The sequence below is a fragment of the Suillus clintonianus genome (assembly GCF_016758775.1).
Source record: "Suillus clintonianus strain FC179 chromosome Unknown DEU56scaffold_28, whole genome shotgun sequence".
In the NCBI taxonomy this organism is placed as follows: Eukaryota; Fungi; Basidiomycota; class Agaricomycetes; order Boletales; family Suillaceae; genus Suillus; species Suillus clintonianus.
In genome coordinates this window covers 279,446-304,651 of record NW_024539252.1, presented here as the reverse complement: position 1 = coordinate 304,651, position 25,206 = coordinate 279,446, and the positions used below count along the sequence as shown (strand labels likewise).

The 25,206-nt window shown below is 49.4% G+C and overlaps 10 protein-coding genes across 10 annotated transcripts; 4 read left to right on the top strand and 6 right to left on the bottom strand.

The window, feature by feature from the left end:
- Positions 1-939: 939 nt before the first annotated feature.
- Positions 940-2,616, top strand: DEU56DRAFT_798978 (mitochondrial carrier domain-containing protein). The gene is made up of 6 exons (XM_041353021.1): positions 940-1,134; positions 1,188-1,208; positions 1,259-1,416; positions 1,472-1,941; positions 1,998-2,183; positions 2,236-2,616. The coding sequence occupies exons 1-6, from the start codon at positions 1,040-1,042 to the stop codon at positions 2,359-2,361; spliced, it is 1,056 nt and encodes a 351-aa protein (XP_041209427.1). The 5' UTR covers positions 940-1,039; the 3' UTR covers positions 2,362-2,616.
- DEU56DRAFT_798976 (uncharacterized protein) lies at positions 2,617-3,804 on the bottom strand. Its single transcript, XM_041353020.1, has 2 exons — positions 3,093-3,804; positions 2,617-3,043 (listed from the first exon to the last, which is right to left on the bottom strand). Exons 1-2 carry the CDS (start codon positions 3,700-3,702, stop codon positions 3,000-3,002), a joined length of 654 nt encoding a protein of 217 aa, XP_041209426.1. The 5' UTR covers positions 3,703-3,804; the 3' UTR covers positions 2,617-2,999.
- Positions 3,805-4,404: 600 nt separating this feature from the next.
- Positions 4,405-7,736, top strand: DEU56DRAFT_295888 (urease). Its single transcript, XM_041345528.1, has 12 exons — positions 4,405-4,538; positions 4,603-4,826; positions 4,876-5,116; positions 5,163-5,561; positions 5,614-5,647; positions 5,697-5,809; positions 5,860-6,388; positions 6,437-6,493; positions 6,547-6,659; positions 6,714-7,009; positions 7,070-7,208; positions 7,261-7,736. Exons 1-12 carry the CDS (start codon positions 4,494-4,496, stop codon positions 7,591-7,593), a joined length of 2,523 nt encoding a protein of 840 aa, XP_041209425.1. The 5' UTR covers positions 4,405-4,493; the 3' UTR covers positions 7,594-7,736.
- On the bottom strand, positions 7,737-9,260 carry DEU56DRAFT_295927 (RlpA-like double-psi beta-barrel-protein domain-containing protein-containing protein). The gene is made up of 4 exons (XM_041345529.1): positions 8,762-9,260; positions 8,668-8,704; positions 8,494-8,607; positions 7,737-8,443 (listed from the first exon to the last, which is right to left on the bottom strand). Exons 1-4 carry the CDS (start codon positions 8,938-8,940, stop codon positions 7,880-7,882), a joined length of 894 nt encoding a protein of 297 aa, XP_041209424.1. The 5' UTR covers positions 8,941-9,260; the 3' UTR covers positions 7,737-7,879.
- Positions 9,261-9,441: 181 nt separating this feature from the next.
- Positions 9,442-11,793, bottom strand: DEU56DRAFT_942095 (uncharacterized protein). Its single transcript, XM_041358940.1, has 2 exons — positions 9,988-11,793; positions 9,442-9,919 (listed from the first exon to the last, which is right to left on the bottom strand). The coding sequence occupies exons 1-2, from the start codon at positions 11,343-11,345 to the stop codon at positions 9,541-9,543; spliced, it is 1,737 nt and encodes a 578-aa protein (XP_041209423.1). The 5' UTR covers positions 11,346-11,793; the 3' UTR covers positions 9,442-9,540.
- A 2,887-nt stretch (positions 11,794-14,680) lies between these two features.
- On the bottom strand, positions 14,681-15,580 carry DEU56DRAFT_911854 (uncharacterized protein; the record flags this gene model as incomplete). Its single annotated transcript, XM_041357329.1, has 3 exons — positions 14,681-15,107; positions 15,164-15,321; positions 15,377-15,580. The coding sequence occupies 3 exons, from the start codon at positions 15,578-15,580 to the stop codon at positions 14,681-14,683; spliced, it is 789 nt and encodes a 262-aa protein (XP_041209422.1).
- Positions 15,581-16,366: 786 nt separating this feature from the next.
- On the top strand, positions 16,367-18,197 carry DEU56DRAFT_871024 (major facilitator superfamily domain-containing protein; the record flags this gene model as incomplete). Its single annotated transcript, XM_041355674.1, has 7 exons — positions 16,367-16,525; positions 16,591-16,656; positions 16,707-16,867; positions 16,924-17,058; positions 17,114-17,273; positions 17,339-17,894; positions 17,947-18,197. The coding sequence occupies 7 exons, from the start codon at positions 16,367-16,369 to the stop codon at positions 18,195-18,197; spliced, it is 1,488 nt and encodes a 495-aa protein (XP_041209421.1).
- Positions 18,198-18,435: 238 nt separating this feature from the next.
- DEU56DRAFT_295571 (uncharacterized protein) lies at positions 18,436-20,201 on the top strand. Its single transcript, XM_041345527.1, has 3 exons — positions 18,436-19,479; positions 19,541-19,952; positions 20,006-20,201. The coding sequence occupies exons 1-3, from the start codon at positions 18,633-18,635 to the stop codon at positions 20,115-20,117; spliced, it is 1,371 nt and encodes a 456-aa protein (XP_041209420.1). The 5' UTR covers positions 18,436-18,632; the 3' UTR covers positions 20,118-20,201.
- A 155-nt stretch (positions 20,202-20,356) lies between these two features.
- DEU56DRAFT_798939 (uncharacterized protein) lies at positions 20,357-22,516 on the bottom strand. Its single transcript, XM_041353019.1, has 8 exons — positions 22,251-22,516; positions 21,995-22,101; positions 21,614-21,928; positions 21,433-21,539; positions 21,321-21,386; positions 21,192-21,268; positions 20,772-21,134; positions 20,357-20,704 (listed from the first exon to the last, which is right to left on the bottom strand). Exons 2-8 carry the CDS (start codon positions 22,058-22,060, stop codon positions 20,568-20,570), a joined length of 1,131 nt encoding a protein of 376 aa, XP_041209419.1. The 5' UTR covers positions 22,061-22,101; positions 22,251-22,516; the 3' UTR covers positions 20,357-20,567.
- Positions 22,517-22,629: 113 nt separating this feature from the next.
- Positions 22,630-24,457, bottom strand: DEU56DRAFT_972326 (uncharacterized protein; the record flags this gene model as incomplete). Its single annotated transcript, XM_041359481.1, has 10 exons — positions 22,630-22,892; positions 22,917-22,952; positions 23,003-23,142; positions 23,195-23,367; positions 23,423-23,599; positions 23,649-23,787; positions 23,852-23,982; positions 24,038-24,239; positions 24,294-24,375; positions 24,427-24,457. The coding sequence occupies 10 exons, from the start codon at positions 24,455-24,457 to the stop codon at positions 22,630-22,632; spliced, it is 1,374 nt and encodes a 457-aa protein (XP_041209418.1).
- Positions 24,458-25,206: the final 749 nt, after the last annotated feature.

The window sequence follows — 25,206 nt, the reverse complement described above, 5'->3', positions numbered from 1 at the left end:
TTGTTGTATGTCGAACTGTCATTGATGTCGGCATGTAACTTCCTTCTCATCCTTTCAATAGGATTCGACCCCGGAGACTCATACATATTTGGCTTTTATTGAATTGCTATCTGTCTTGCAGATGTTTGTACTGGGACCACGCCTCATCCTTAGCGTTCGAGAATATTACGCCAAGCTTATGGATGACTCTGATGCAAACACGAACATAACTACAATTGCTTTCCAGGAGTACGTACACATGTCAACTGCCAGTAGTGTATAGTACAGGAAATACTCGGAGTGCTCAAGAGCTGTGGAGTACTCTGCAGGGAGAATATAAAATTGTTTATAATTTCGTCGTGGTACTGATATGTTGAGCGGAAGTAGATTTGACACGAAAGGTTATGTAGGTCTGGGCAAAGCATCATGACTACTCCCACACGAAACTGGCATCATGCGCAACTTCTCGCCACCCACCAAGTCCCTTCGTGCTCCTCGGTGGATGCAGGTTGGGTGATGGAGACTCGCGATCTCACAAAATCAGGCTCAAATACGGCGACTTCAGACACCGGCGTGACAACGAGAGAGGGTATCATCACATAGTGGGATAGTCTCTGGAGGAGTGGAAGTGGGTAGAGCTGGGTCACGGGTGTCTGTCGTCAAAAAGAGTCGGTATGCTTTCCAGCGATGGCCGCATCTACTCTCTGGATCGGATCAGCCAGTTCGTCGGTGAATTCTGCACTGTGGCGACGTGCAATGGGGATCGATTTTGTGGTTGCTCGTGGGATATTTTCATCCTCACGGCCATCTTGAGGGGTTCTTCAGCGGACTTGACAGCAGACTCCTTAAACGCTGAAGTGCGTCGTGCACCCGAGTCTTGATACCATTATTTGTTCATGTTAGTTTCAGAAGCTTCAGCCCTCTATTCGGGGACGTGTCACGACCCATTTGGGAATTCATGTGCAATTGACATTATAACCGGTTCTGGGGCCGGCAACTCCGCTCTTCGAATTCTGTTGTCTCAACGCGAGGCTGAAATATCTCAGTCACTCATTTCATCATGTCAACGCAGTCCCAACCAGCGAAGCAGGCGCAGCAACTAACGCCTTTTGCATCTGCGTTGGCTGGTGCCCTCGGAGCTTGCTTCAGTAACGCGTGAGTACTACTCAAGTACCCACGCACCAGCCCAGGTCCTGACACGTCAACAGTGTAGTGTATCCTCTCGATGTGTGCGTTGATAATGACATTTCATACGATATGCTTCTGAATGTTGTCATAGTGCCAAGACCAGGATCCAAGTGACCTCGTCAGCTGCGCGAGGAAAGCGCAAAGACGAGCTGAACATGCTATCAATGCTACTCGAAATATTCAAACAAGAAGGAATCAACGGGTGGTACAGAGGTTTTGCTGCAACCATGCTCAACACCTTCTCGATGCGTGTGTCTTCAATTACCTCCTTCACAATTCTCCCATCGAACTGAACGCCCCCAAGAATACGCCTACTTCTTCTTCTACTCGTTCATACGCTCATCATACATCAAACGGATAACTTTGAAGCTTCCTCCTGGGTCAAGACCTCCTGCGCTGTCTACTGCTGCTGAACTCTCCCTTGGGGCAGCTGCAGGCGCACTATCCCAGATCTTCACGATTCCCGTATCGGTGATCGCAACCCGACAACAAGTCGGACGCTCAGTCCGAGAGTCCTCGCAGTCATCACAAGGTGAAGGACAAACAGACGAGTCTTTCATAGCTGTTGCTCGTGAGATTGTTCGCGAGGACGGTGTCACAGGGCTGTGGCTGGGCATTAAGCCCGGCATGGTCCTGACCGTGAACCCTGCGATCACATACGGCGTTTATGAGCGCCTCAAGAGCTTGTTATTGCTCGCAAGTTCTGTGAATGGTAAACTGACCCCTGGAACGTCATTTTTGCTTGGGGCGTTTAGCAAGACGCTCGCCACTATTGTGAGCTTGATATGTGATTGGGTGGCTGAGTGACACCTCTTGACGTTGCTTCCTAGGTAACTTATCCATATATTATGGCCAAGGTTAGAATTCAGGCCCGTACAAGTGATGCCGACGCATCAGAGAGCGAGGGTCTGCCTGGTGGTCTAAATGGAAATATTAAGCCCAAAGCAAAACATGCCGGTGCCCTCGGCCTCCTCCTCAGAGTGCTGAGGAAAGAAGGATTTGTGGGATGGTATCAGGTCGGTATCAACAATCTGTCACTCCTTATTCCACGCTGACCAAATTGAACAGGGGATGTCCGCGCAGATAATCAAGGCCGTGCTTTCTCAGGCGTTGTTGTTTGTATCCAAGGAACAATTCGAACATTGGGCCCTGGCCATCATGGTTTTGTTCGCAAAGTTCACTTCGCGGTCATGACGACGCGCGTTTGTTCATATTGGGGAATCGATCAGGATCAGTTGGTTGTTTGTTCTTCGGGAGGCGTAATACGCCTTTTGTGTCGCGTATCATCTCAGTACCTAGATAGACGGATCATGTACGCATCCTGATGGGGCCCGTTTGGCTGTAGGGCCTCCCATCTTATTTCCTTTTTATGTAGTCGTCAGGTGGCGAAGTGACGAGTCATGGTGATGGAATCAAAACATCTCGGATTGGGATCGTGGAACGGGCAACACAGCCTTGAACGTGATATCTCTGTTTCTGGGAAAGTAAATGCGTGGTAAGGAGTGTGTATGAGAAGTAAATAATTGATGGAGTGATTTGGTACAAATGCGTGGTCGTGTGGGGTATGGTTGGGTCGAAGAGAACGCGCGTGAAAACAACTATTCGTACAAACAAATTAATCCTAAAACACCTAATAATCCTCCGGCATATTAGACAGACGAAGTGGAGGAAGTAATAGATCGCCAAATGAATGAAGACCTCCTCCTTGTGAAAATCCAATAAATACATGTGATTGCTCCTTTACAGATCTGAATCGTCTCAGGTTCGTCCCAGATCGTCAGATCATTTGTAAGAGCGTGATGCGAATCTCGCATGATAGCATCAGGGATGCTTCACGCACTGCAGTCGAGCATGTCCCAATCGTCATTGAAGTTCACTAGTGGAAAATTTTAGATGATGTGGTTTCAGGGGCCCCGGCTACTCACCCTCATGTGTTGATACAAGCATCTCAAGGTCCCGAGTAGCGGCTAATATAGACACAGCCATGCGAGGACCCATGCGGAGAATCTTTGCGCCCTCAGGGGAGCACCGCATGCGGGCTTTAATTGCGATCCGGTACAAGTCCGGCTCTGGCTTCGAGCGAGGAAAAGAAGCTCTGGGAGGGAGGAGTTTCTGGGTCGGTGATAAAGGGGAAGAGGTCCGGAGGCCTGCCATTTGCTTTGTTGGCTGGCGAGGCTTTGGGATGTGAATAGTTGCTTTTGCAGGCTGCTTGGTGGAGGGTGGGGAGATGGTAAACTCGGCACGGCTGCGGCTGAGAACAGCTTTGCGACGTTCACGCTGCTCCTTGTAGTGGCACAGAGTACGGTTATAGGGAACGACAGGGGTTTGGACCTTTGCATAAACTGAATAGGAAGATGGTCCAGACTGTGAGAGGGAATCCTCATCACTCTCATAGTCTGATAAGGAGAGGAAAGAAGCAGTGCGACGAAGAGACATGCGTGTAGTCTGTGGTGGGTAGGGCTGAGAGAAAGATGAAGTGCGCTTGCGAATGTTGACAGTGGAAGGAGGAGGCGGAGTGAGTTTAAGAGCAGGCATAAGTAGGGAAGGAAAGAGTAAGTGAGACCGGATGGTGGCACAGGACAAAGGGATTCATATCAGTTTGTGGATTGTGGCTTAAACAAAAGCAGTGCCGAGCCATGGGCAAGAATACAGCGATGACTAGGTTCAGATATGATCGGAAATGATGACGGAATCAGATTTGTAAACATGTTATTTCCAAATAAGGACTTGTCTTCTTCAATTCCATTTCAAGAATCTCGGTCGAATCTTGCTTTGAAAGTTGAAACAATAAACATTGCCGGAGTCCATAGTGGAATGTTGCGCGCAGAGGATGCTCCTGTCGAACAATCATTCCATTGCGCAATGATAGAGCACTCAAATTCTACAAACACCGATACCCAACCTTGACGGATTTCGTTATATCCAAGAGCTAGAACAAAGGCACCCAAGATGGTGATGTTACATATAGACTGTCGCCTACGTCGAGCCAAACATTGTCCTGGTTGTGATGGATGCCAACTTCCAAGGGCCCACGTTCAGTTGGTAGGGAGGCTGTGTGAGTGGCACAGTGAAACAGGATTACCGCCCAGAGTGTCGATGAGCCGAAGAGATAGCAGTGACTCGGATAGAATCATTTCTTGACTTCAAACTTTGAAGTGACGTTCCCGAGAGACAGAAATTCGATATGACGAATTAATTTATTAGAAGCAACTTTGTTATGGGTCTGACCTGCGAGAACCGACTTCCGACTATCTTAAGCGCTCTTCATCAACCAAACGTTCCGTACAGCTTTTCTATTCGCTCAAGGTTGCGGGGTAAGGTTCAGAATGCATATATTGCCGAGAGAACACGAGAAGTTGTTCTTGCACCAGGTATTCCCCACAATCCTGGATTCGTGGAATGGAATTGAGTCTCTTTATTTCTTTATCTACTTAGGCTGGCTTTCTAGCTCAAAAGCGACTCGCTAGAGGCCTACAGCTCAATATCAACGAAGCTATCGCTTTGATTGCTTCTCAATTGCAAGAACGTATACGTGATGGACAGCATTCGGTCGCTGACTTGATGCAGCACGGGAAAACCTTATTGGGGAGAACACATGTCTTACCCAGCGTTCCACCCCGTCTACACGAGATACAGGTAGAAGGAACGTTCCCAGATGGGTGAGTCCTATGTCCCTGCAAGATCACGTCAACTGACGCCCAGTTGAAGCGTATTCCTAGTCACTGTACACGATCCCATCTGCACGGATCATGGCAACCTAGATGCCGCCCTCTATGGATCTTTCCTTCCTGTACCTTTACAGAACAAATTCCCTGCTGCGGAGACCACAGTTATCTCACGCGAAAGCCTTCCAGGAGCTATCATCGCCAAGAAAGAGAGGATTACCATCAACAAGGGACGCACACGCATCAAGTTGAAGGTCACTAACCACGGCGATCGTCCAATTCAGGTTCGTCCCTTCCCTACTTTGTCGTCCAAACTCATTCCCTCGGAAGGTCGGGTCTCATTACCATTTCGCCGAAACTAATGGCGCCCTGGAATTCGATCGCGTCAAAGCAAACGGGACGCATCTTGATATTCCCGCTGGCACTGCTATTCGCTTTGAGCCCGGCGACTCCAAGACCGTCACATTGTGTACTATTGCGGGTACTAAAACCATAACTGGTGGCAACTCCATTGCCTCTCGCATGGGGAATGCTCTGAGGATGGGTACCCACATTGACAAGGGGTTCATACTAGAGACTTTCCGACACTGCCCAGAACCTGATGCGCTCAATGTACACGAGGACACTACTATTGGCCGCCAGGAGTACATCTCCATGTATGGGCCCACGGTTGGTGACCGCGTTAGGCTTGGTGATACCAGTCTATGGATCCAAATCGAGAGAGATGAGGTTCGTTAGATCAGTACGGTTATGTTGTTGTGCCGGCTCACCTCTAGTACAGGCCTATTATGGCGACGAAGTCAAATTCGGCGGAGGTCAGTGTTGATTTCTGGCATCTCCCCTAATTTTCATCACTACCTACAGGCAAGACTATCCGAGAAGGCATGGGCCAGAAAACTAGTCGCCGATACCTGGAGGGTAACCTAGACCTCGTCATCACGAATGCAGTTATCATTGACTGGAGCGGGATATACAAGGTAATCTATATCCTCCACTAATTCCCCCTGCTGCACACCTTTGCTTGCAGGCAGACATCGGAGTAAAGGCGGGCAGGATCGCTGGAATAGGCAAAGCCGGCAACCCCGACGAAATGGCCTGTTGCACCCCCAACATGACTATCGGCTCCTCAACGGAGGTCATCGCGGGCGAGAAGCTCATCGTGACTGCGGGCACTATCGACGCACATGTACATTATATCTGTCCGCAACAAGTCACCGAAGCGCTTGCAGCGGGCACGACGACGATGATAGGGGGCGGGACGGGTCCAAGCGCCGGGACAAATGCTACGACATGCACATCGAGCCCGTTCTACTTGCAGACGATGCTTGCGGCGACGGATGGGCTTCCGATGAACTTTGCATTTACCGGGAAGGGGAATGACTCGGGAAGGTATGCGTTGGAGGATATCGTTCGTGCAGGTGCGGCGGGCTTGAAATTGCATGAGGACTGGGGTTCTACTCCAACTGTGATCTCGAACGCCCTGGACGTTGGCGATGAGTTTGACGTTCAGGTCAACATCCATACGGACACTCTTAATGAGAGCGGTTTTGTGGAGGGTAAGAGGTGTGCTATTTATCGGTCTTTCGGATGTTGATGGAATACAGACACGATCAAGGCTTTTGGTGGTCGTACTATCCATACGTATCACACGGAAGGCGCGGGTATGTTTTCGTTTCCCATAGTCTCCCACTACATCGTCTGATCGTGAAACAAGGTGGTGGTCACGCTCCAGACATCATCGTCGTGTGCGGTTTGGAAAATGTCCTTCCCTCATCTACCAACCCCACACGACCTTACGCCACGAACACCCTAGACGAACACCTTGACGTGAGTTCATTCTACGCACGCCGATTATCTCCGCCTCTCTAAAACACATAGTAGATGTTGATGGTTTGCCACCACCTTGACAAATCGATTCCCGAGGACGTGGCATTTGCAGAGTCTCGCATCCGAGCAGAGACGGTAGCGGCAGAAGACGTCCTGCACGATACCGGTGCGATATCTATGATCAGCTCTGATTCTCAGGCTATGGGACGTGTCGGAGAAGTTACCTCCAGAACATGGCGTACTGCAAGCAAGCTCAAGGACTTCAGAGGTCCGCTGGCTGAGCTTGACGATACAAGCGAGAGCGATAATGGACGGGTCAAGAGATATGTGGCCAAGTATACTATCAACCCGTTAGTTATTTTGCCATGTCGAGTGGTCACGGTCGTGCGCTGAAGGATCCTCTTCTTTAGCGCGATCACGCACGGTATCAGCCACCTTGTCGGCTCAGTAGAGGTCGGAAAGCTCGCCGACCTTGTCCTTTGGAAGCCCGAGAACTTTGGCGCGAAACCTGAAATGGTGCTGAAATCAGGAGTGATAGCGTGGGCTCAGGTTAGAGTTCACAAACGAGCTTTTTCGGTAAAAGCGCTGATGGTCTTTGTAGATGGGCGACGCAAACGCTTCAATTCCGACCGTACAGCCAACCTGTGGCAGACCGATGTGGGGTTCCTTCCCTTCTGCAGCCGCGCTCAACTCGGTCGCGTTCGTCTCTCGGGTCTCGATCGAGACTGGTACTATCGCTTCATATGGACTTTCCAAGCGAACGGAGGCTGTTGTCAACTGTAGGAATGTGACCAAGAAAGATATGAAGTGGAACGATACGCTGCCGAACATATCTGTTGATGCAGAAAACTATGAGGTGAAGGTGGATGGCATGTTAGCTGATATCGAGCCTGCGACCAAGCTGCCTCTTGGGAAAGAGTATAATTTTTTCTGACGGCCGAACACAAAAACAAAAACAAAACAAAAAATGAAGACCGTGTATACTAGTGTATTGTACCCGTGTTGTACCAGTGTAAAAGTGCCAATGGAAATGAACCGACCCGTTTTCGGCATAAATGCAAATCACCTCATCACCTACAAATTCAGAATCATCAAAGATATCACGGCAGCCTCAGTCACGTATTAAGAACAGATGCCATACCCAACAAAGTTTAGATCAGAGGAATCCCCACCCAATAAATAACACCGACGAGAAAGAACGGCTTTTGCCCAAAAGTAGCCTAATGGCCGTGCTGGCCTGAGACCATCATACCAAGGTTGATGAGGGCTTCACCGATCACCAGAATGTTTTCTGGATTCTCCATGTCGGGTACGGGTATGGGAATGGGTACGACTATGATGCCAGTAGGCATTGCTAGAGCCGTGGTGTCATATAAGGTGAACGACGTCGAGAACGTAGATGTGGAGCCGGTCTCAGATGTACTGGTGGTGCTGGTGCTGGAGTCGGACGTGGTGCTGGTCTCAGATGTAGAAGAGGTCTCGGACGTACTAGTAGTGGTAGTACTGGCCCCGTACGTAGTAGTGGAACTAGCGCTGCCAGTACTAGTGGATGTATCAGAGGTGGAGGAGGTTTCGGCGGCGTCGTGGTGGTGGTGGTGTTTGGGAGTGGGCGATGACACATCAGGGGCTGGCGTCGGCGTCCAATCGGAGTTCGTGAATGTAGGCTCGCTGGAGCCATCATCATTAAACCACCACGATCCGTAAAGGACGCCAGCGTCTTCAGAAGCGAAGTAACTGAAAAGACCAGAAGAGAAGTCAAGCCCGCCGTACGGACACCCCATACACTGGAGAAGAGCGCGTCAACAAAAGAAAAATAGCGTGTTACTGTGCTCACTTCGTCCATAATGGTGGCCTGGGCCGTTTTACCACCATAGGAGATGGTGATGGACTTGAAGCACTGCGGACCCGGGTAACCCCCGCCATATTGGGCAACGTTGAGGGCGACAATCTTGTCATACAATAAGTATCGAAAACGCTATGCCAAGTAATTATTATGGTTGGGACATACGAAATCGTTGGGATAGTTGGTTTGCCCACAAGCACCCCTTGAATTTAAATCAGTTACACAGCCCAACGAGTGAATCCTTGGTTCAAAGACTCACAAGCCAACGTCATAATAGGTAAAGCGTGCGTTATCGAATCCGCGTTTGTGAATGGCGATGTCGCCTCGCGCCCGCTGTGCTAGTTCTTGATGGCGTTCACGCCGAAAATGGCCATGCGTATTGGCAACGGTGAAAGGAAGGATCGCAGAAACTAGTGGGAATATCGTGGACAGTAACATTGGGTATTATAGACTGAGGGATCAGACGAGGTTTCACGTGGCCGAGAATTTGGTTGGTTTTTGATATATAGCTAAGGAGTGTATGGACAAAGGAGTGGCTGGCGGTACAGGGTATGAAGTGGTTGAGACGATACAACGACGAGAAAGAAAAAACGTCAAAACCAAAACCAAAAGTGAACAAAGCGAATAGCTAAGAAGCTGATATGGCTTTACCTCAGGGGTTTGGTTATCACGTACGTACCTTACATAGCGCTTTTTACGAACGTTGACAGAGATCTAGACTGAATCACGACTGACTTGAATGCGAATACCGAGTCATGATGGTGGTCATGGCCCGGGGTAGAAAACGGCGTGTTCACGCGGCGTGGGGAAATGATAGGGGCTTGTCCGAACGGCTTGAGCGCAAACGCAACTCGTCATACGACTCGGAGACTGCAAAGGATTCTTGAAACGTAGGGTTAACCATTGTGCGAGTGTCTTCCGTCCACGATATATAGAAAACTCGTGTACGAGCAGTATGATGCAAACGCTTATCCAAGTAGCACTAGATTAGCAGTGTTCATGAAAACTTTCTATTGATACATTGCATGCTATCAACCTTCAGCAGACGTTCCCAGACGTTCCTCCACCCCCAAGCTTCGCATCTTCTTCGTCCGAATGCAGATTCTCATCTGGTATCTCCGGGTAGTCGTCATCATCAGAGTCATTCCTGTCCCGCCAGCGAGGACTACCTGGTAAGGGCTCGGTGGAAGTGGCGGCTGTCACCTCTTTCCAAAGACTTTTCTCATCTTCATCTATATTGTAGGAGGACGAGATTAAAGGCTGGTGCATGAGGGGGGTGGTCCTCAACATGATGGCAGCCTGGCACCTGCGTCGATAATCCCTGGCTAGCAGTCGTTTGCCTAACGTGTCGCGTATGCATTCCTGGCAGTGCGTACACTCCGCTGTTATTACAAGTGGCTGGAGAGGATCGCAGAGACTGTATGACAAAGAAATCAAGTGTACATGAGAACTGCGTGGTACGTGCATACGCAAAAGTGCTCTCACTTTCTGTCTCGCTCGTCTTGTCCTTTCTTTTTCTTGTGGTATCGCGCTGATCGCACATTGGGCATATTGGATGGACTGAAGTACCGATATGTTTCATTGGTAGTCAGGGAGGAGTCGGGCTGTGGATTTTGGAGGGGGCTGAGAGGAGAAAAAATCTTCGAAGTATGTTTATTGTAATGAGCTTGTCGTACAAGACGAAAGAATTCATCCCTAGTGATTGGTAAATCAGATGGAGATTCTTTCAACACGCCACAAGTAAGTGGATCTCCCGGAAGGTAAGTACCATGCCATGTAGCAATGGAATCTAGCTGGAAATGGTGTCTTCGGGTACTATTATCTGCATCGCTTGGTTTAGACGACTGTAAGCTTGCAGGAGGCAACGACCTAGATCGTCGCGGTGTCATTGACACCACTCTACTTTGTTCGGCACCTATGGGTCGCGAGTACTTGGATTCATCGGCACGCGGTGGTTTACTGCCTGGCGTCGGTGATAATGACCGAGCACCGCCTCCAGTTATATCGGGCACGGATCCCCTGCGTCTTGTAAGTCCAGGTGGCGGAGAAGAATCCAATATTGAATCACGGTTGTCCATGAGGCCGTAAACCGTCCGCACAGGTTCGTTAGATGAGGATTCGGGCTTCCAAAGTTCCCGAGGAGGACGCCGGACGTATGGCATGGATGAGGTACGCGATTTTATGGGCTGCGTCACCTTGTCCACATTCCACTCGCGAGACGACGCCCTGCGCTCTGGTGAGGAAAGGTCGGACCGACTCCCCAACGGTGGCGGCCACGCTGATACGGATCCAGCTGCTGAGGCGCGAATCGATTCCCGTGCATCGGAGCTATACCTTGCGCCACGGATAAGTTGCGGCCGTTCTCTGCGACTACCTCCAGCTGTACTGTCAGCTCTGCCACTCTGGACGGCAGGGGGCCACGAGCAAATGACTTCATCCTCAGCTCCGTCATTTGGGATGCTGTAGTTTGCATCACACGATCGCGGTTCAGGGGCAGTGGCAAGGGAGTGTAATGATGTTTCTGACCATCTTGGATCGCTGCGCGGTTTGTTGTCAATCTCTGAAGCTGACAAGGGATCTGGGTTTACAGTGTGTTCCAGCGCAATAGCATCAGAGCTGTGGTAGGCGCTAAACTTACCAAGCGGTGCTCGTTTGGCTGCTTCTCCATCACTGTGTACGTGACGACGTTTGAAATAACCAAGAGAGTTTGGTGTATGATCCGCCTCGTCGGTAAAGGCAAAAGATCGTTTAGTGGGTGACGGAGGTGGCGAAGATGGATCATCGTTTTCTGGTTCGTTGCAAGCAACTTTTTGAGGCGGATGAGGATGTGGTGGAGAGGTCATTTAGTACGGGATACAGAGAAAAAAATCGATTAGTTGGATGTGAGCGACGTGGGTGTGTGGTAGTAAATCTTACTGTCAGCCAGCAGTCTAGCGGAGGTATAAAAGCTCGGAGCGTGACACCGCTTTCCGCTTGCAATCGAACGTCCACATGTGACCACAAAACCACCCACGAATGTTCCTTTGTTGGCACCATCTTCAAAAAGAAGACAAAACAGATGACTGCGGAAACTGCTCTTGGGGGTCTGGATCAGTCCGCTAACAATTTACTGCTTGACTCGAAGTCGCGAAGTGTCTAAACTGTGTTGGGGGTCTGGACCAGCGGACATAATGCGATCATATCCGAAGACAACATCAATTGCACGCGCATGGCCGTTAATCACTGATCAGTCTAGACTACACAGTCAAGTCTGGACTAGATATACCCGGATCGGCGATGATCAAGAGGCCAATCAGGAAGAAGACACTAGCGAGGACCATAAACCCTCGTGGGATGTAAGGTCGCATTCGCCATATCGCAAAACGAAAATCGACCAATTCATACCTCTGGTCTTTTGGCAATATTTCTCAACAACCGCATTAAGTATCTTGACTCGTCTTTAGATGGAGACGTTGAATCGTCAGCATCGCGGATCGACCAAAACTTCATCTTGTCAAGTCCTTCGATTCGCGGCTTGCGAGAAGCGTCATGAAAGCAGCGTTGGAACGGAACTACCCAGGTACCGTCGATTTCGTGGCTGTCATCGAGAACATGACACACGCGCAGTCGAAGCAACTGACCGGGTGGTCTTGACTCCCACTTGCTTGCATCTGTCTGTCAAGGACTGCGGCACCCTTCCAATAATGAATGACAGAAGCCGATTTCGCTATTGGACATTTTGGCTGCTACGCTACTCAACGTGTTTGGGCGTAGTCCGCGGTTCGGCGAACGATAACTAGTACTGGGCAGCGGGCACCCACGGCAATGAGTGTTATTGGGTCAGGGATCTGTTTCCCGGCTGACAATCTAAAACGCACACCTATTTAATCGATCAATAACTGGCACATGAAGATTGCCTGCAACAGCGCGTCTATCTTTGTGTCGGTTCGTTGTGATCGCTGTGATCCAACCGATGCATATGGAACATGGATGCATCATCACATGCGTGTGTCATCACCGGCACACAAAACTGTAACAGCTTCACCAGTACAGCCTCAATATTGACATCCAGTGCACTGCATATCTCGAGGCATCTCGGCGGAAAAGCTGTTTACTGTCTGCACCACTGGCATCTCGCGCTCACTTATCTAGGTTGGTGCACAGAAGGGACGGACCGTGGGGCTCGCATGGTACTATCACTCCCGTGACAGCCATATTGCCGCCGTTTCAATTAAGTAGAGGTGTGTTTGAATCTAGCAATAATGTGAGGGGGTCGGGATATTTGGTAGCTACCGTGTAAGAAGCCCCAGATGCACAGCGAGTTGGTCGTCGACAGTGTCGAGCTGTGGAAAATGATTCTGTAACCTGCATTCAGTTTGGAGCAATCAGGATCTTACTTGGTTGCGAGATAAGTTCCGGAATTCAGCTTGATACAAGTATGCCGTTTGTCTCCCGTAATTAGACCTTCAAGAAGGAAGTTAGTCGTCCCTATTGGTGGATAGCCAATACCGCGACAAAATTGATGCTATCCGCAAAACGCATGACAAGCGTTAATATGCTACACTTGACAGATTATTGTGGCCATTCCTGTATCGGAGTCGGCTACGAGCTTCGTGTAATATTCGCGCACGCTAAGGATGAGCCGTGGTCCCATCACAACTATCCGCACGACCAGGGGAATACGAAGAACTCCGGCATAAATATAACTTCCCAGGAAAGATGAGTCTTGATAGAAATGATGAACGGCGGTCAGCTGTAATACATAGCGTGATTGGAAGACTGACAGCGTGACAGATCGGCGTACCAGGTTCATTGGACAGAAATCACCGAGGCTGAGGACAGAAACAGCAGCAAACCCAGCACACGATTGACTTTAGCGCAAAAATATAACCACGCTCGATGACGAGCTCACCTTAGATGCTTAACTACACGAGTCATTATCAACATTATGAAACAGTCATCGATGATCCATGCTGACCATGGACGTAGTAAATGTTGGATAGCAATTCAGGTTGTCAAACACAGCGCCGAGTATTCAAGTGTCAGACGTCAGAATTATGTTGCTTCCACCGATAACGCACTGATAGGTACAAGAGTGGACAAGCTTATGTGTCTTATGAGCCTGATGCAGTTGCACAATGCGCTGAACATAAGTAAGGCTGTGTCTGCCGCGAATAAATTGTGTTGTCATATTGTTCCAGACGCCCAGGATGCTCACACAGACCCGGTCAACCTATGGAATTCTATGTGAGACGGCTCTCCGGATCGTAGCATCAACTTACCTCTTGTGCGAATGTCAGTATTGGAAATAAATATCAAAAGATCTCATCAGTGGTTAATCGATTCTTCCAGCGCCATCATCTTACTCACTCCAATCATATACACTGCAGCACAGGAGGCAATTTTGCGACACCACCGACTCATTGGAGCCGGCTCCACAGACTTAGTACAAAATAGTTGAAAATACGATTCCAATCGAGGTGCGCGCGGCAGCCACTACTGGGATCCTTTGAGACTAGTGTCATATTCCAGGGTGCGGGCGCCAGTACTAGTGGCGAACTTGATGAATATGCAAAATGATGGCGTTCGTGCTAGATAACATTGGCCATGGCGTCCACATGATAATTTGTTGGGTTGAAATAGACTAGGACTGTCCGACTTGCACGAATTCAAGTTGGCTGCCGGCAGTGCCAGCCGCATACGGATCTCAACTTGAAACTCCGCGGGTGACCTGGGTCCTGGGTTATGCCCCTTTCAGAGACGGAGATCACAGCGGGTGCCGCAAAAATTCATTATCTGCGCTTGATCTGCGCGCAGTGTTTGCGCAGTGTTGGGCGCCCGAATCAATCATTTGGTACGGCGATACATAGGCCCCAGGTGCGCTGTATATGCCATCATATCAAGTGATCACCCGAATCAGTGAATTAGGCTAGGGGTAAATCTATTGTTTAGCAAATTCGACATGGGGACAAGCATGATATACATGTAGCGATACAAACGAATCGGTTAGTTGGATACATATAGTGATCAATGAGAACGAAAGGCTAATTACAGCTATCAGATGATTTGAATATAATGCCAAGTGATATAGAATGAAGGGAGCGTAGAATGGCCATAAAAGAATGTGACTCGGAGATGAGTTGAAAAAAGATGGTGATATGGAAAGTCGGCAAAGCTGGCGTGGAATGGCTACAACAGCTCAATTTTCAACGCAGAGGAAAGACTGAAAGGAGCGGCGCCGGTGAACGAGGGGAGAGCTTGGTGTCTCGTCAGGAATTGGCGACAAGAAAGTAAGGACGGCTTCGCCACTGGAGGATCTCCAGTCTGGATCGAAAGTGAGATAGATACCTCCATCATTCACGTCAATTCCCAGTGCTTGTGAAACTTCATCGAGCTGATTGACAGGGGCATTGGTGGGCTGCGTGAGCATGGGGGTAGAAGCAGTGGCTTCGTGCGGAATGGGATGCACAGAAAAAGAAGCCTTTTGTGCACCAGCTTTGGCAGCTGCGTTCAGGTTGGGCGTTGACCTTGCTGCTTTGGCTCTGTTCAAGAAGTCGTGGGAGCGGATAGGCATTGATATATTCGGCTCTTTCTCTTCTAATTTCTGAGAATCTACTGGCTGTTTTCTGTTCATAACGTGGATCGATTAATTACTTGAATATTTTGTCGAGGTTGTGCATACCTCGCGAACAATCCCCGTCGTTTCCGAGGTACGGACATAGATGCGTTGTACTTTTCACCTGAAGTGCTTACCGAAACGTTCTCTGCTTCTGAAGTTGGTGGTGGGGCAGAACGCAGATGGCCACGAGGTACTGGCTGGCGCTGAAAGCGAACGTGCCGCTGGATGAGATGAGTGAGTGACCATTGACCATCTATAAGTACATATGCTACATACCGCCGCGGTAGCATCATGCCAGGCACTAATAAGTGCAAGCTCTGTGAACGATGGAAACTTTTCGAGGACTAGAGTTGGAATAGGGGATTCCATATCAACTCGGTCACCAGTGGACGAAGGTGCCAGGGGCGTCGGCCTCGCGCCAGGAGCTGTGCTCAAGACTCTGGGTAACGAATGAAGTTCCTTGTCTACTTTAAGAGACATGATGGTAAAGATACAGCTGAGGGGGGCGATATAAATCATTGACAGCAAAGCCGAGGTGATTTAAACACCAAAGCGTTTGAAGTGGTGTGGATTTTAGATGGGAAGGTACGCTTTGTGAATCTGTGGACGGAATATTGGAAACAAAGAATGACAGTGTGGATGGAGCATTTGCCCATAGTGCCCTGGACGGGCCAGGATGGCGGGCTCATAGTGACCAGAGTTTGAGCCTGCCAGTGGCGCGTTTGACCGGAGAGCATGCCATAGCTGCCCTTTGCATATTACGGATGCATAAGATTGAACCTTCTGGAAGTAAACATGATAAGCTTTACCAAACATCCATCTCTTGCAATTCGCCTTCGTCACCTGTCGTCGAGTCGCGTCAACTTGAACGAGCGCGTCACTGTCACGTGCGGTAAAAGCAACGGTGAGTGCCAAAAATACCACCGGAAGTCGGAACTTCGGAAGCAATATTGACTCCCTTTGTCTGTGTCAAATTTCAAGGTCACGGTGAGATGGACTGCGAATTTGCTACGAATATAGCTGCGCATATTATAGATCTATCGAAAGCCCGCCCCGACACCTTCGTGGGACTCACGTCGAGTAGACAGCGGCTTGGCCCAGCGATCCCCGTATGGTCAAGTTTGCATCGGATGGCAGCTGACACCCTGAAGTCAAAAGTATGTTGTGTGAGTCATGACAAAGTTGGGGTCATATCGGTTATGTATTGCTTATGTACTACACAGAACCTCTGACTGTTCGTTCTTCGACTCTTTCTTGCGAACCATCATGTCCCAACAGCTGGTGGACGAGGAGACGCCGTTGCTACGGCCCGCACAGCAGAAAAAGGCTAGGACACCATTGCCTTGGCGTCAATTCTCTATCATACTGTTTCTGCAGCTCGCAGAACCGCTTACTTCACAAGTGATTGCCCCCTTTGCACCTCAGGTATGTTTTTTTCCGCAATCAAATCACTTGATACGTTTTGAGGCTCATCGCGACTCGCGTGCCAGCTGATAAGAGATATTGGGATTACGAATGGCGATGAAACCCGTGTAGGATACTATGTTGGATTGATGGTGAGTCTGACTTGAATAATAGGTATATCCTTATCTTCAAACGTATTCAGCACTCCCTATTCTTTGCCACACAAGCCCTCACCGTTCTCCATTGGAGTCGTCTATCAGACCACATTGGACGAAAACCTGTCATTTTGACGGGGCTGTTCGGATTATCCATTTCAATGTACTGTTTCGGCCTTTCTAAAACCTTTTGGGGGCTCGTACTAAGGTCCGATCATTTCATTTTCCCGTGACTTCTGATTCCTGATACCTTCTAACAATCAGCCGTGCTCTAAATGGTGCTTTGAACGGCAACATCGGTGTGATGAAAAGTATGATGGTGGAAATTACTGACTCTACCAACTTGGCCCAGGCATATTCGTATATGCCGATAGCTTGGTCAAGCGGTGGCACCATTGGGTATGTACCTGTGTGATATTTCACATCCCTTTTGGAAATCAGATGTCCTTCCCAGACCCTTGATTGGCGGATCGTTATCACGACCAGCTGATCAATTTCCGAATATCTTCGGACATTCCCAATTCTTGAAGACCTATCCCTATTTCCTTGCATGCGCTGTACCTGCTACCTTTTCTATGTTGGCTTGGGTTGTCACTTTTCTTTTCTTGCAAGAGGTGCGTTATTTTGAGCTAGCATGCGTACTTTCCCAGATAAAAGGTTGACAACGTTTGATTGACAGACTGTACCTACCAGGGTGACTCTCTGGCGCTTGCTAAGGGGAAAACATCGGAAAGACTCCACCCCTGTTAAGGGCCCTGTGACTCCCACGGTACCAACTGGTTACCTCACCGCAGAAGATACCACTCAACGTGCAAAGGCTGATGGCGACCCCAAGCCGCTACCCCTTCGTTCGCTCTTGATACCCAGAGTGATCATAGCCGCTGGAAATTATGCCACTTTGTCACTTTTTGACATTGCATTTCGTGCTGTGCAACCTGTGTTCTTTGCCACACCGATAGAACTTGGTGGGCTGGGATTAGATCCCCTGCGCATCGGCAACATTCTAGCTATCTATGGTGTGATCAATGGCTTGTTCCAAGTCATTTTCTTCGCCGATCTCCATGATCGTTTCGGCTCAAAGACAATCTTTTCTGTGTCAATGGCTGCTGGAATTCCGATGATTATCACTCTTCCTATCCTCAATGCTTTGGCCAGAGTACAAGGGTTGAGCCCCATGGTATGGGCGATTGTTGGCCTGCAACTTGCTTTCTCAGTGATAGTAAATCTGGCGTATGGTCAGTTTCTGCATTACATCGTGATTCTTTGCGTTGATCACGATCCCCTTAGCCTGCGTATTTATTTATATCGCCGCGGCGTCTCCGAACCAGGCATCTCTTGGTGCAACGAATGGGATTGCTCAGTTGGGTGTTTCGATCATGCGAGCGATCGGCCCCGCATCCGCCACGTCCACGTTTTCGCTATCTATCGAAAACCCCCACCACGCATGGATAGTCTACTATTATCTGATTGCCCTTGTCTGTGTGGGCATCTGCACGTCGCTCTTACTTCCCCGGCAGCTGTGGAAGAATCAGCATTAACGAATCACAGGTTCCGCGGATGTTTTCCCCGAGGCCGCTGAAAGGGGTCTCGGAAAGAATCATCTCCATGAATTAGACGTTTACATTGTCATCAAGTTTCAAGTTTCACTAGTCTTGACCTACTTATCAGTTTCGTGAGACAAAGTTGAATTGTTCACTGTGCTCTTGTTATTTTAGTGGCATTTTCGGCTATCACAACTGGGTATTGTATTCAGCGGTCACACCCTTCGGATGATTTGTCATAATATGTCACAGATCCCAGGGGAAGTCGTGACATCCTGTACACCAAAGTACACTGCCACGCACCACCAAGTGGCCCATACTTAAGCCACAGCACAACCGTTCGGACCCCCATCATTTGCTGAGCGCACGTCCTCCCTTCATCTTGGTTTCTGCTAGCTCGCATTGTTTCCAGGACGGAGCCTGACTGTCATCATGTCGTTCGCTGCTCTAATGGCGCTAAGCGCCTCTCAGACTAAGGAATCTCAAAGCGCCGTCCAAAGTGTACTGTTACAGCGCCAGCGCAACGAGGAGCTCCAACGGAAAAAGCGGGAGGAGTCTGAGAGAAAGGAGCGAGAACAAGCTGCGAAGCTTCGACAGAAGAGATTTGAGGACGAGAAGAAGGAGCAAGAATTGCAGCTCAAGAGAGAAGCAGAAGTGAAACGCACGCAGGAAGAGCAGGCAAGGCGAGAGGAGGAACAACGCAATGCGTTGCTTTATGGTCCCAAGAGGGCCAAGTTAGGCTCTAAGTGGCCATCGTCCAACGGAACCTCGAAGGAGGACGTTCGCAAGCGCAGATTACCGTCCGATGAGGAGAATGGCTCTCGTTCCGGCTCTCCAGCAATGGCTCTCACCCGTGAGGAGAAACGACAGCGCAGAGTCGAAAGTGAAATGCGCAGGGGTTATGCAATGAAGCGGGCCGCCACATCCTCCGGCTACCACAAAGTTGGCAGGCGGCTTCCAGGAGGGGCTATCGACGCCACGTCAGCGCCAAACTCAGACAACTGTAACAGCTCGCAGTCCGTCAAGGCCCGCCTTGCCGCACTCCCTAATACATTGACGAAGCTCAATGTCCATAAGCGAGACACACGGACCATAGACGAGATTTTGCAGGACAGAGCCAAGGCGAAAACCGCCACATTGGACGGTGACGACGCCAAAGAGTTTAATGACTGGTTTGGCAAGGGGAAGAAGGATGCAGGAAAGAGTAGTGCTCAGGCATCTACGGCTGCACCGTCTAGAGCATCTTCTGGCTCTAATTCCCCTGGACCTTCAGCCGCCAGTGAGTGTTTCGATGGCAAAATCCTTCAAATCTTTGTTACATCCTCGATGCGACTTTGTAGGGTCAGCCAACTCTGGCACGCCAAAGAGCTCAAGTGCTCCGAAATCTGCTGTCTTGTCGTTTTCAAAAACTTCGCACTCCAAGGGTGCAGATAGCTCACAGTCACTAAAGGCTGATGTGAAATTCAAGCCGACTTCAAGCTCTACTCTATCAATGAAGTCACAGGCCTGCAAGCCTTTATCTACAGCACGCCTTGCGGGGCCGACCAAAAAACGACCTCGATCCCCGTCATCCTCGCTATCTCCTCCTCCTCCAAAGAGGCGTCCTGCCTCAACTGAAGTGGAATCTTACAGCACTGAAATTTGGAAACTATTTGGCAAGGACCGCCGTGCGTACGTTGAGCAGGATGTGTATAGCGACGATGAGGATATGGAAGTTGGTGCCGGCGTTCTTGAGAAGGAGGAGCAAAGAAGGTCAGTGATTGCACCTACATCCAGGATTGCACCATTGACAAAGATACCTTCAGTGCGCGTCTGGCCAGAAAAGAAGACGAAGCGGCCCTCGAGCAGGAGAAGCGCCACGAGGAAGAGAAACGCCGCAAGAAGAAGGAAAGGGAAATGAGGGAGAGGCGGGGATAAGGTTTTCTGACATCGGCATGCTATATTTCATGGACATTTCATACCCTCATGGATAGTGGAACCTATCCCGTTGTCTTTCTTGATGCTTTAGATGGGATATACGCATACTACACATCACCGTCGCTCATGTTCTATTAGTCAACGCAATTTTGTTTATATGTTACACCATGTATTCGCAGTCTCGAGTCATACTCATGCTCCTTCGTGCAATGCAATATTCCCTTGCTCACCACCAGATCTGGAACCGATCCGCAACAGAGAATAGACGACACACGTATCAATATTACAAGGATAGGTTATTGAACATCAGCAATGTCAACAGTGACGAGACAGTAAATATCAACAAGTTAAAATGCTGAGCGCACGATACGAAGGAGTGGAGGATGGATAGAAATAAATAAATAAATACTTAGATACGTCGATCCATGGGTGTTTTGTCTTGATGCAAGATCAATTGTCGTCCGCTCGGAATCGCTTCCTGTCTGAGCCGCCGCCACCAAACTGACCGCCTTGCTGGCCTTGTATAAACGCTGGGTTGAAGTGACCTTGCATGCCGAAGCCGCCGCGTCCTCCCATCATTCCCATACCTATAGCGTACATCAAGTGCAAGTAAGAACGACAATCCACATGCACGAGACCGTTAGAAGCCCATACCCATTCCTCCCATGCCGCCACGTCCGCCCACCATCATACCACCACCTCTGGGTCCCTGGGGAACCATGTTGCCGCGCCCGCCGAAGCCGCCTATGCCCATGCCCATGTTCCCCATGTTACCCATTCCCATCATGTTCATGCCGCCCATGCCCATGCCCATGTTACCCATCATTGTGGGCATGCCGCCGCGCATCATGTTACTCGTCATACCACCCCCGCGACCTTGTGCGCCCATCATGCCTCCCCCCATCTGGTTGGAAGCATTACCGCGGAAGCCGCCTGCCGAGCCGCGGCCCATGCTTGTCCCTGATGTGGATACGGGGGTTCCTTGTTGGGTGCTTCGGGCATCCCGTGGTGGTGGTTCTGAAACCATATGGATTAGACAAAACTACAGTCAAGAGCACCAAGCGATCAACAGACCTTTTGGGAGCGTGCGGAATGGATTCCCTTGTGACGAACTTGTCAGAGTTGCTGTAGCACGTCGATTTTGAAAGTCGCTGGGTGAAAGGTCAACCTTGCGTCCGCATCCAAGCGTCAGGCCACACATACGTATTATCGAACCATGTTTTGACGGCGTTGGCGTTCTCGAAACTACTGAACTCCACGTAGGCAATACTAATGTGACTAAGTAACAGCTCATTTTGGCCAGGAAGTTGCTCACCCTTTACTCTTGCCGTTCACCTTATGCTCAGAAAAGGTGATATCGCGGTGATCGATTGACACGCCGACATTAAGAGCGACTTGACGCAGGTCCTCATCCGTTGTCCACTGTAGGGAGAGAGAAACACGAAAACAGGCTTAGAAAGATATACACAGGATTCTAAACGACAGGACAAACGGACCCATTGCAGATCACCAATATACAGTGCATCATAGCCCATCATCGCCGGGTCCATCCCGCCTCCCATCTGACCACCGTTTTGCACAACAGGGTTGTAGTTACCGTTCATGCCATGCGTGATACCTTCGGTCCTAACCTGCCCTTGCTGGATTGACTGGGCGTGAGGAGCTGGAGGCGAGTGTTGCGTGGGTGACGGCTTCGCTTCCTCCTCTTCCTCGTCGCTTCGAGGCCGTTTCTCACCTGTCGCGGGTTCGACTGTAGTCGTTATAGCCTCCACTGGCTCTTCCTGTGCGTCGAATTCCTGTCCGTCAATATCCTTTAAGCGCGCATACAGTCAGTCCAACTAGCTGCTCAACCAAGTAGACGCATATTATGTGCCCACCTGGTTGGCTCCTGCGGGAGCATAAGCTTCGTATTCGCCGTAGATATCATAATCTTCCTCAGGCATGTTTTCGCTGACTCAAGCAGAAGAACAGAAAATCTTTTGCACTGGAAAAAAGTAAAATGACAGGATTTGAGTACCAACAGACATGAGAGTAACACAGATGATAACGAGGCAAAACCCCCACACGGCGCATCACGAAGCCGCCCGTACGCGCTACCCACGTCAGCTACCAAACAAGTAGAGGAGCTCTTACATGATAGGTATGGATACAGTGACAATGATTACGCGCCCAACAGCTGAGCGAAATACAGGACGTAGAGCAAAGTGCAATAAGAACAGAGAAAAAACCCGTGGAGCGCAATGAGAGCGTACAAGTTGCGCGACAACGACGTGGAAGAGCAAAAGCAAGAGAATGTTCAAGGAACTTCACCAAATCCGTCATGTTCTATAGAGGCGACATTTGTTTGGTGCTGTTTGCAATCGGTGGCGCAGCTAGCGCTTAACCTTCTCGTCGTACCGCTGACTTGAAAATTGATGATGATCATTTCGCGGAACATCTCCTGATATACGGATTTAGGGTGGCTAGCCTAGAGTCTTACGGATGCAGGAATCAACAGGAACCAATTGCCACATCAGCCAGCCCATTTGTCCTGCAGCGTTCTATGCACTACTTCCTCTTGCTGAGCCAACCACAACCCAAATGCTGGCGTCTTCAGCCACCTTTCGTAAAATTCCCTTCGCTTAGTCGCAGACTTAAACGGTAGAGGGCACCCATTCGCCTTAAGCGAAGAGAAAAAGTCGACAGTGCTAAATGGCTTTAGGCGTCGACAATCCGAGACAGTGGTGCGTTCCGTCGGAGTAGGTATCAGAGTATTGAGGTATCTGTTCAGCGGAACTAACATAGTGTTGGTGCGCGAACAAAAATGTCTTCTCAGGTCTAATGATGCGTGCATCCCTGGGAATAATGAGTAAGACACAGTACTGATCATAAGTCGGGACACGCACTGTCTTGGACACTTGCATGGCAAGCTTTTTCGATAGCCTTCAATAATTGACGGTCTTTGGAAATGTATCGCCGGTGAGTTTTAGTACACCATCCAGGCGGCGGCCCTGCGATAATCGTCGCATTCCCCTGACGGCGCGGACTGTAGCAAATCTGAGCAACGAGAGTTGAGAACACAAAAGTTCAGGACACACCTTGCTTTCAGCCCTACGCTCAAGACGTGAGGCCAATGGGCACAGGACTTCTGGAAGAATGGATTGGTCACACCCAAGATAAGGCCAGTTTTAGGTGGGAGTTTATTGACCAGAAGCGAGTGATCCTTGTCATGAATGGTAAAGTAAGGACGAAAATCGTTCGCAAGAGGTATCTGAGAATGGAACATGTCAACCATCGATTCAAAAGATGACAAGCAGGTAGCGCACAGGACGTAACAGATCCCTGAGCCACCAAACTGCTTGACTCGTGGCTGCGGGCGAAGATCCAAATACCAAGATCGGCTCGCAAAGAATCAGGCACTCCCATATGGACCATAAATGTGACAAGGAGGCCTCGAATATGGATATTGGAGGCGGCTCAAGTGGAGCTATAGAAGACAATAGCTGATACGGATTAGTCAGTCACCGGAGATGCGAGGGATAAATTAGTTACATGCAAAGTGGGGTCGAATTTCTCTCGAAATGATGCAGTCTCTGTCAATTGCTGAGTATCTGCAGTCATCGGCAACTCGACATGGAGGACTGAGCCAAGAAATCCTAGCTCAGCGGTCAAACCGGGTGATGGGCTGCACCTTTCTTTGGCAGATAAGATTTAATTGATTGATGACACGAAATAAGCACGAGCGGCGCACGTACCAGTTGGCAATATTATGACAGGCCGTTTCCAGCATAGGTACACCATGGGTCAGGAACAAGGGCCCGAGTTTCATAATTAGGGTGGTAAAGAGTGCAGGGTACTGTAGGTGCGAGAGAAGCACTAGAGAAGTCTATCAACGTTAGCAATATTCCAGAAAGTGGTTCGACGCATGAATATTGATTTACCTGTTGGTATCCTCGCTTCGAGGTGTTGTCTTTTCTCTGGGAAAAGTGCGAATATCCATAAAGGTATCCATCAATGCTATCTGGTTTGCTGTTAGTGTCTGCATCGATGCCTTTGTCTGATGCGCCGAGATCTCGTATGCGAAAAGAATGCACTTCTGATCCTTGTTCGAATTGTAAGGAATCCGGGAAGGATGAGAAAGCACTTTGAAAACCAATTTCAACACCTATCGGGCTGATTGGGATGATAGAAGCTTACATGTTTTCTTTCTCTGAGGGGGCCAAATACAAGGGTGGGTGTACCCCGCAAACAACAGGACCGAGATCCAGATCAAAATTGACTATGGTGCATGGGATAAATTGCAAGTTCGATTATGTTATGTGGCACTGACCTATGGCGAAAGCCAGGACCCATTGGGACATTCTCAATGCTCTATCTCGCTGAAACTCAAAGCCAGCGAAGTCTGAACTTAGATGCACATCTGTTTCAGATTTCGCCAGATGAGGAAGAGTCCTAGAGCGTGTCACGGTCTTCTGCCCAACCAGGCGAAGTCCAAAATGTGTATCCTGAACGTTGGACAGTGAGGGTGACTTGAGTGGACTTGAAGGGCCTTGAAACGATCCGATAACATGAATCGGAGCATGTAATTTGGTTGGAGAAGGCTGCCGAGATGGTAGCCTTGAGGCAATGGTTTCAGTTGATCCTGTGCAGGACCCTGATCGAGAAGGATAAAGCAACCCGATATCTTGCTCTTCAATCTCTGTTGTTGCCTCCATCGTCGCCGAAGATGCTCGACGACGTGCGCGTCGATGTCAAGATCGTTGAAGCTGAGCAACGACGTGTCGAGTCCAAACACGACGATTTACACGTGGTTCGAGTTCAAAGTAGAATTTTTGGGAAAATACCTCCTTTTCCGCGACATCTGCTGAGTGCTCATTGTTCCTCTCGCCTCGAGGCCGCCGAACCGCGACCTTCGTCTTCTTGAGCACGAGCTTGGGAGAAATTCCAATTTTATGGTTCACGAAGACTAAATCCGAGTCGGTCGGATATTGTACGATTCTTGCAGCCAGCCTGCAGGTGTACGATTATTGTCATCTCGCCATCATCCCTTCGCACGATCTATCCATTATTGTGCTTCAGAAAGCACGGTTGTATCTTTATAAACCCTCTC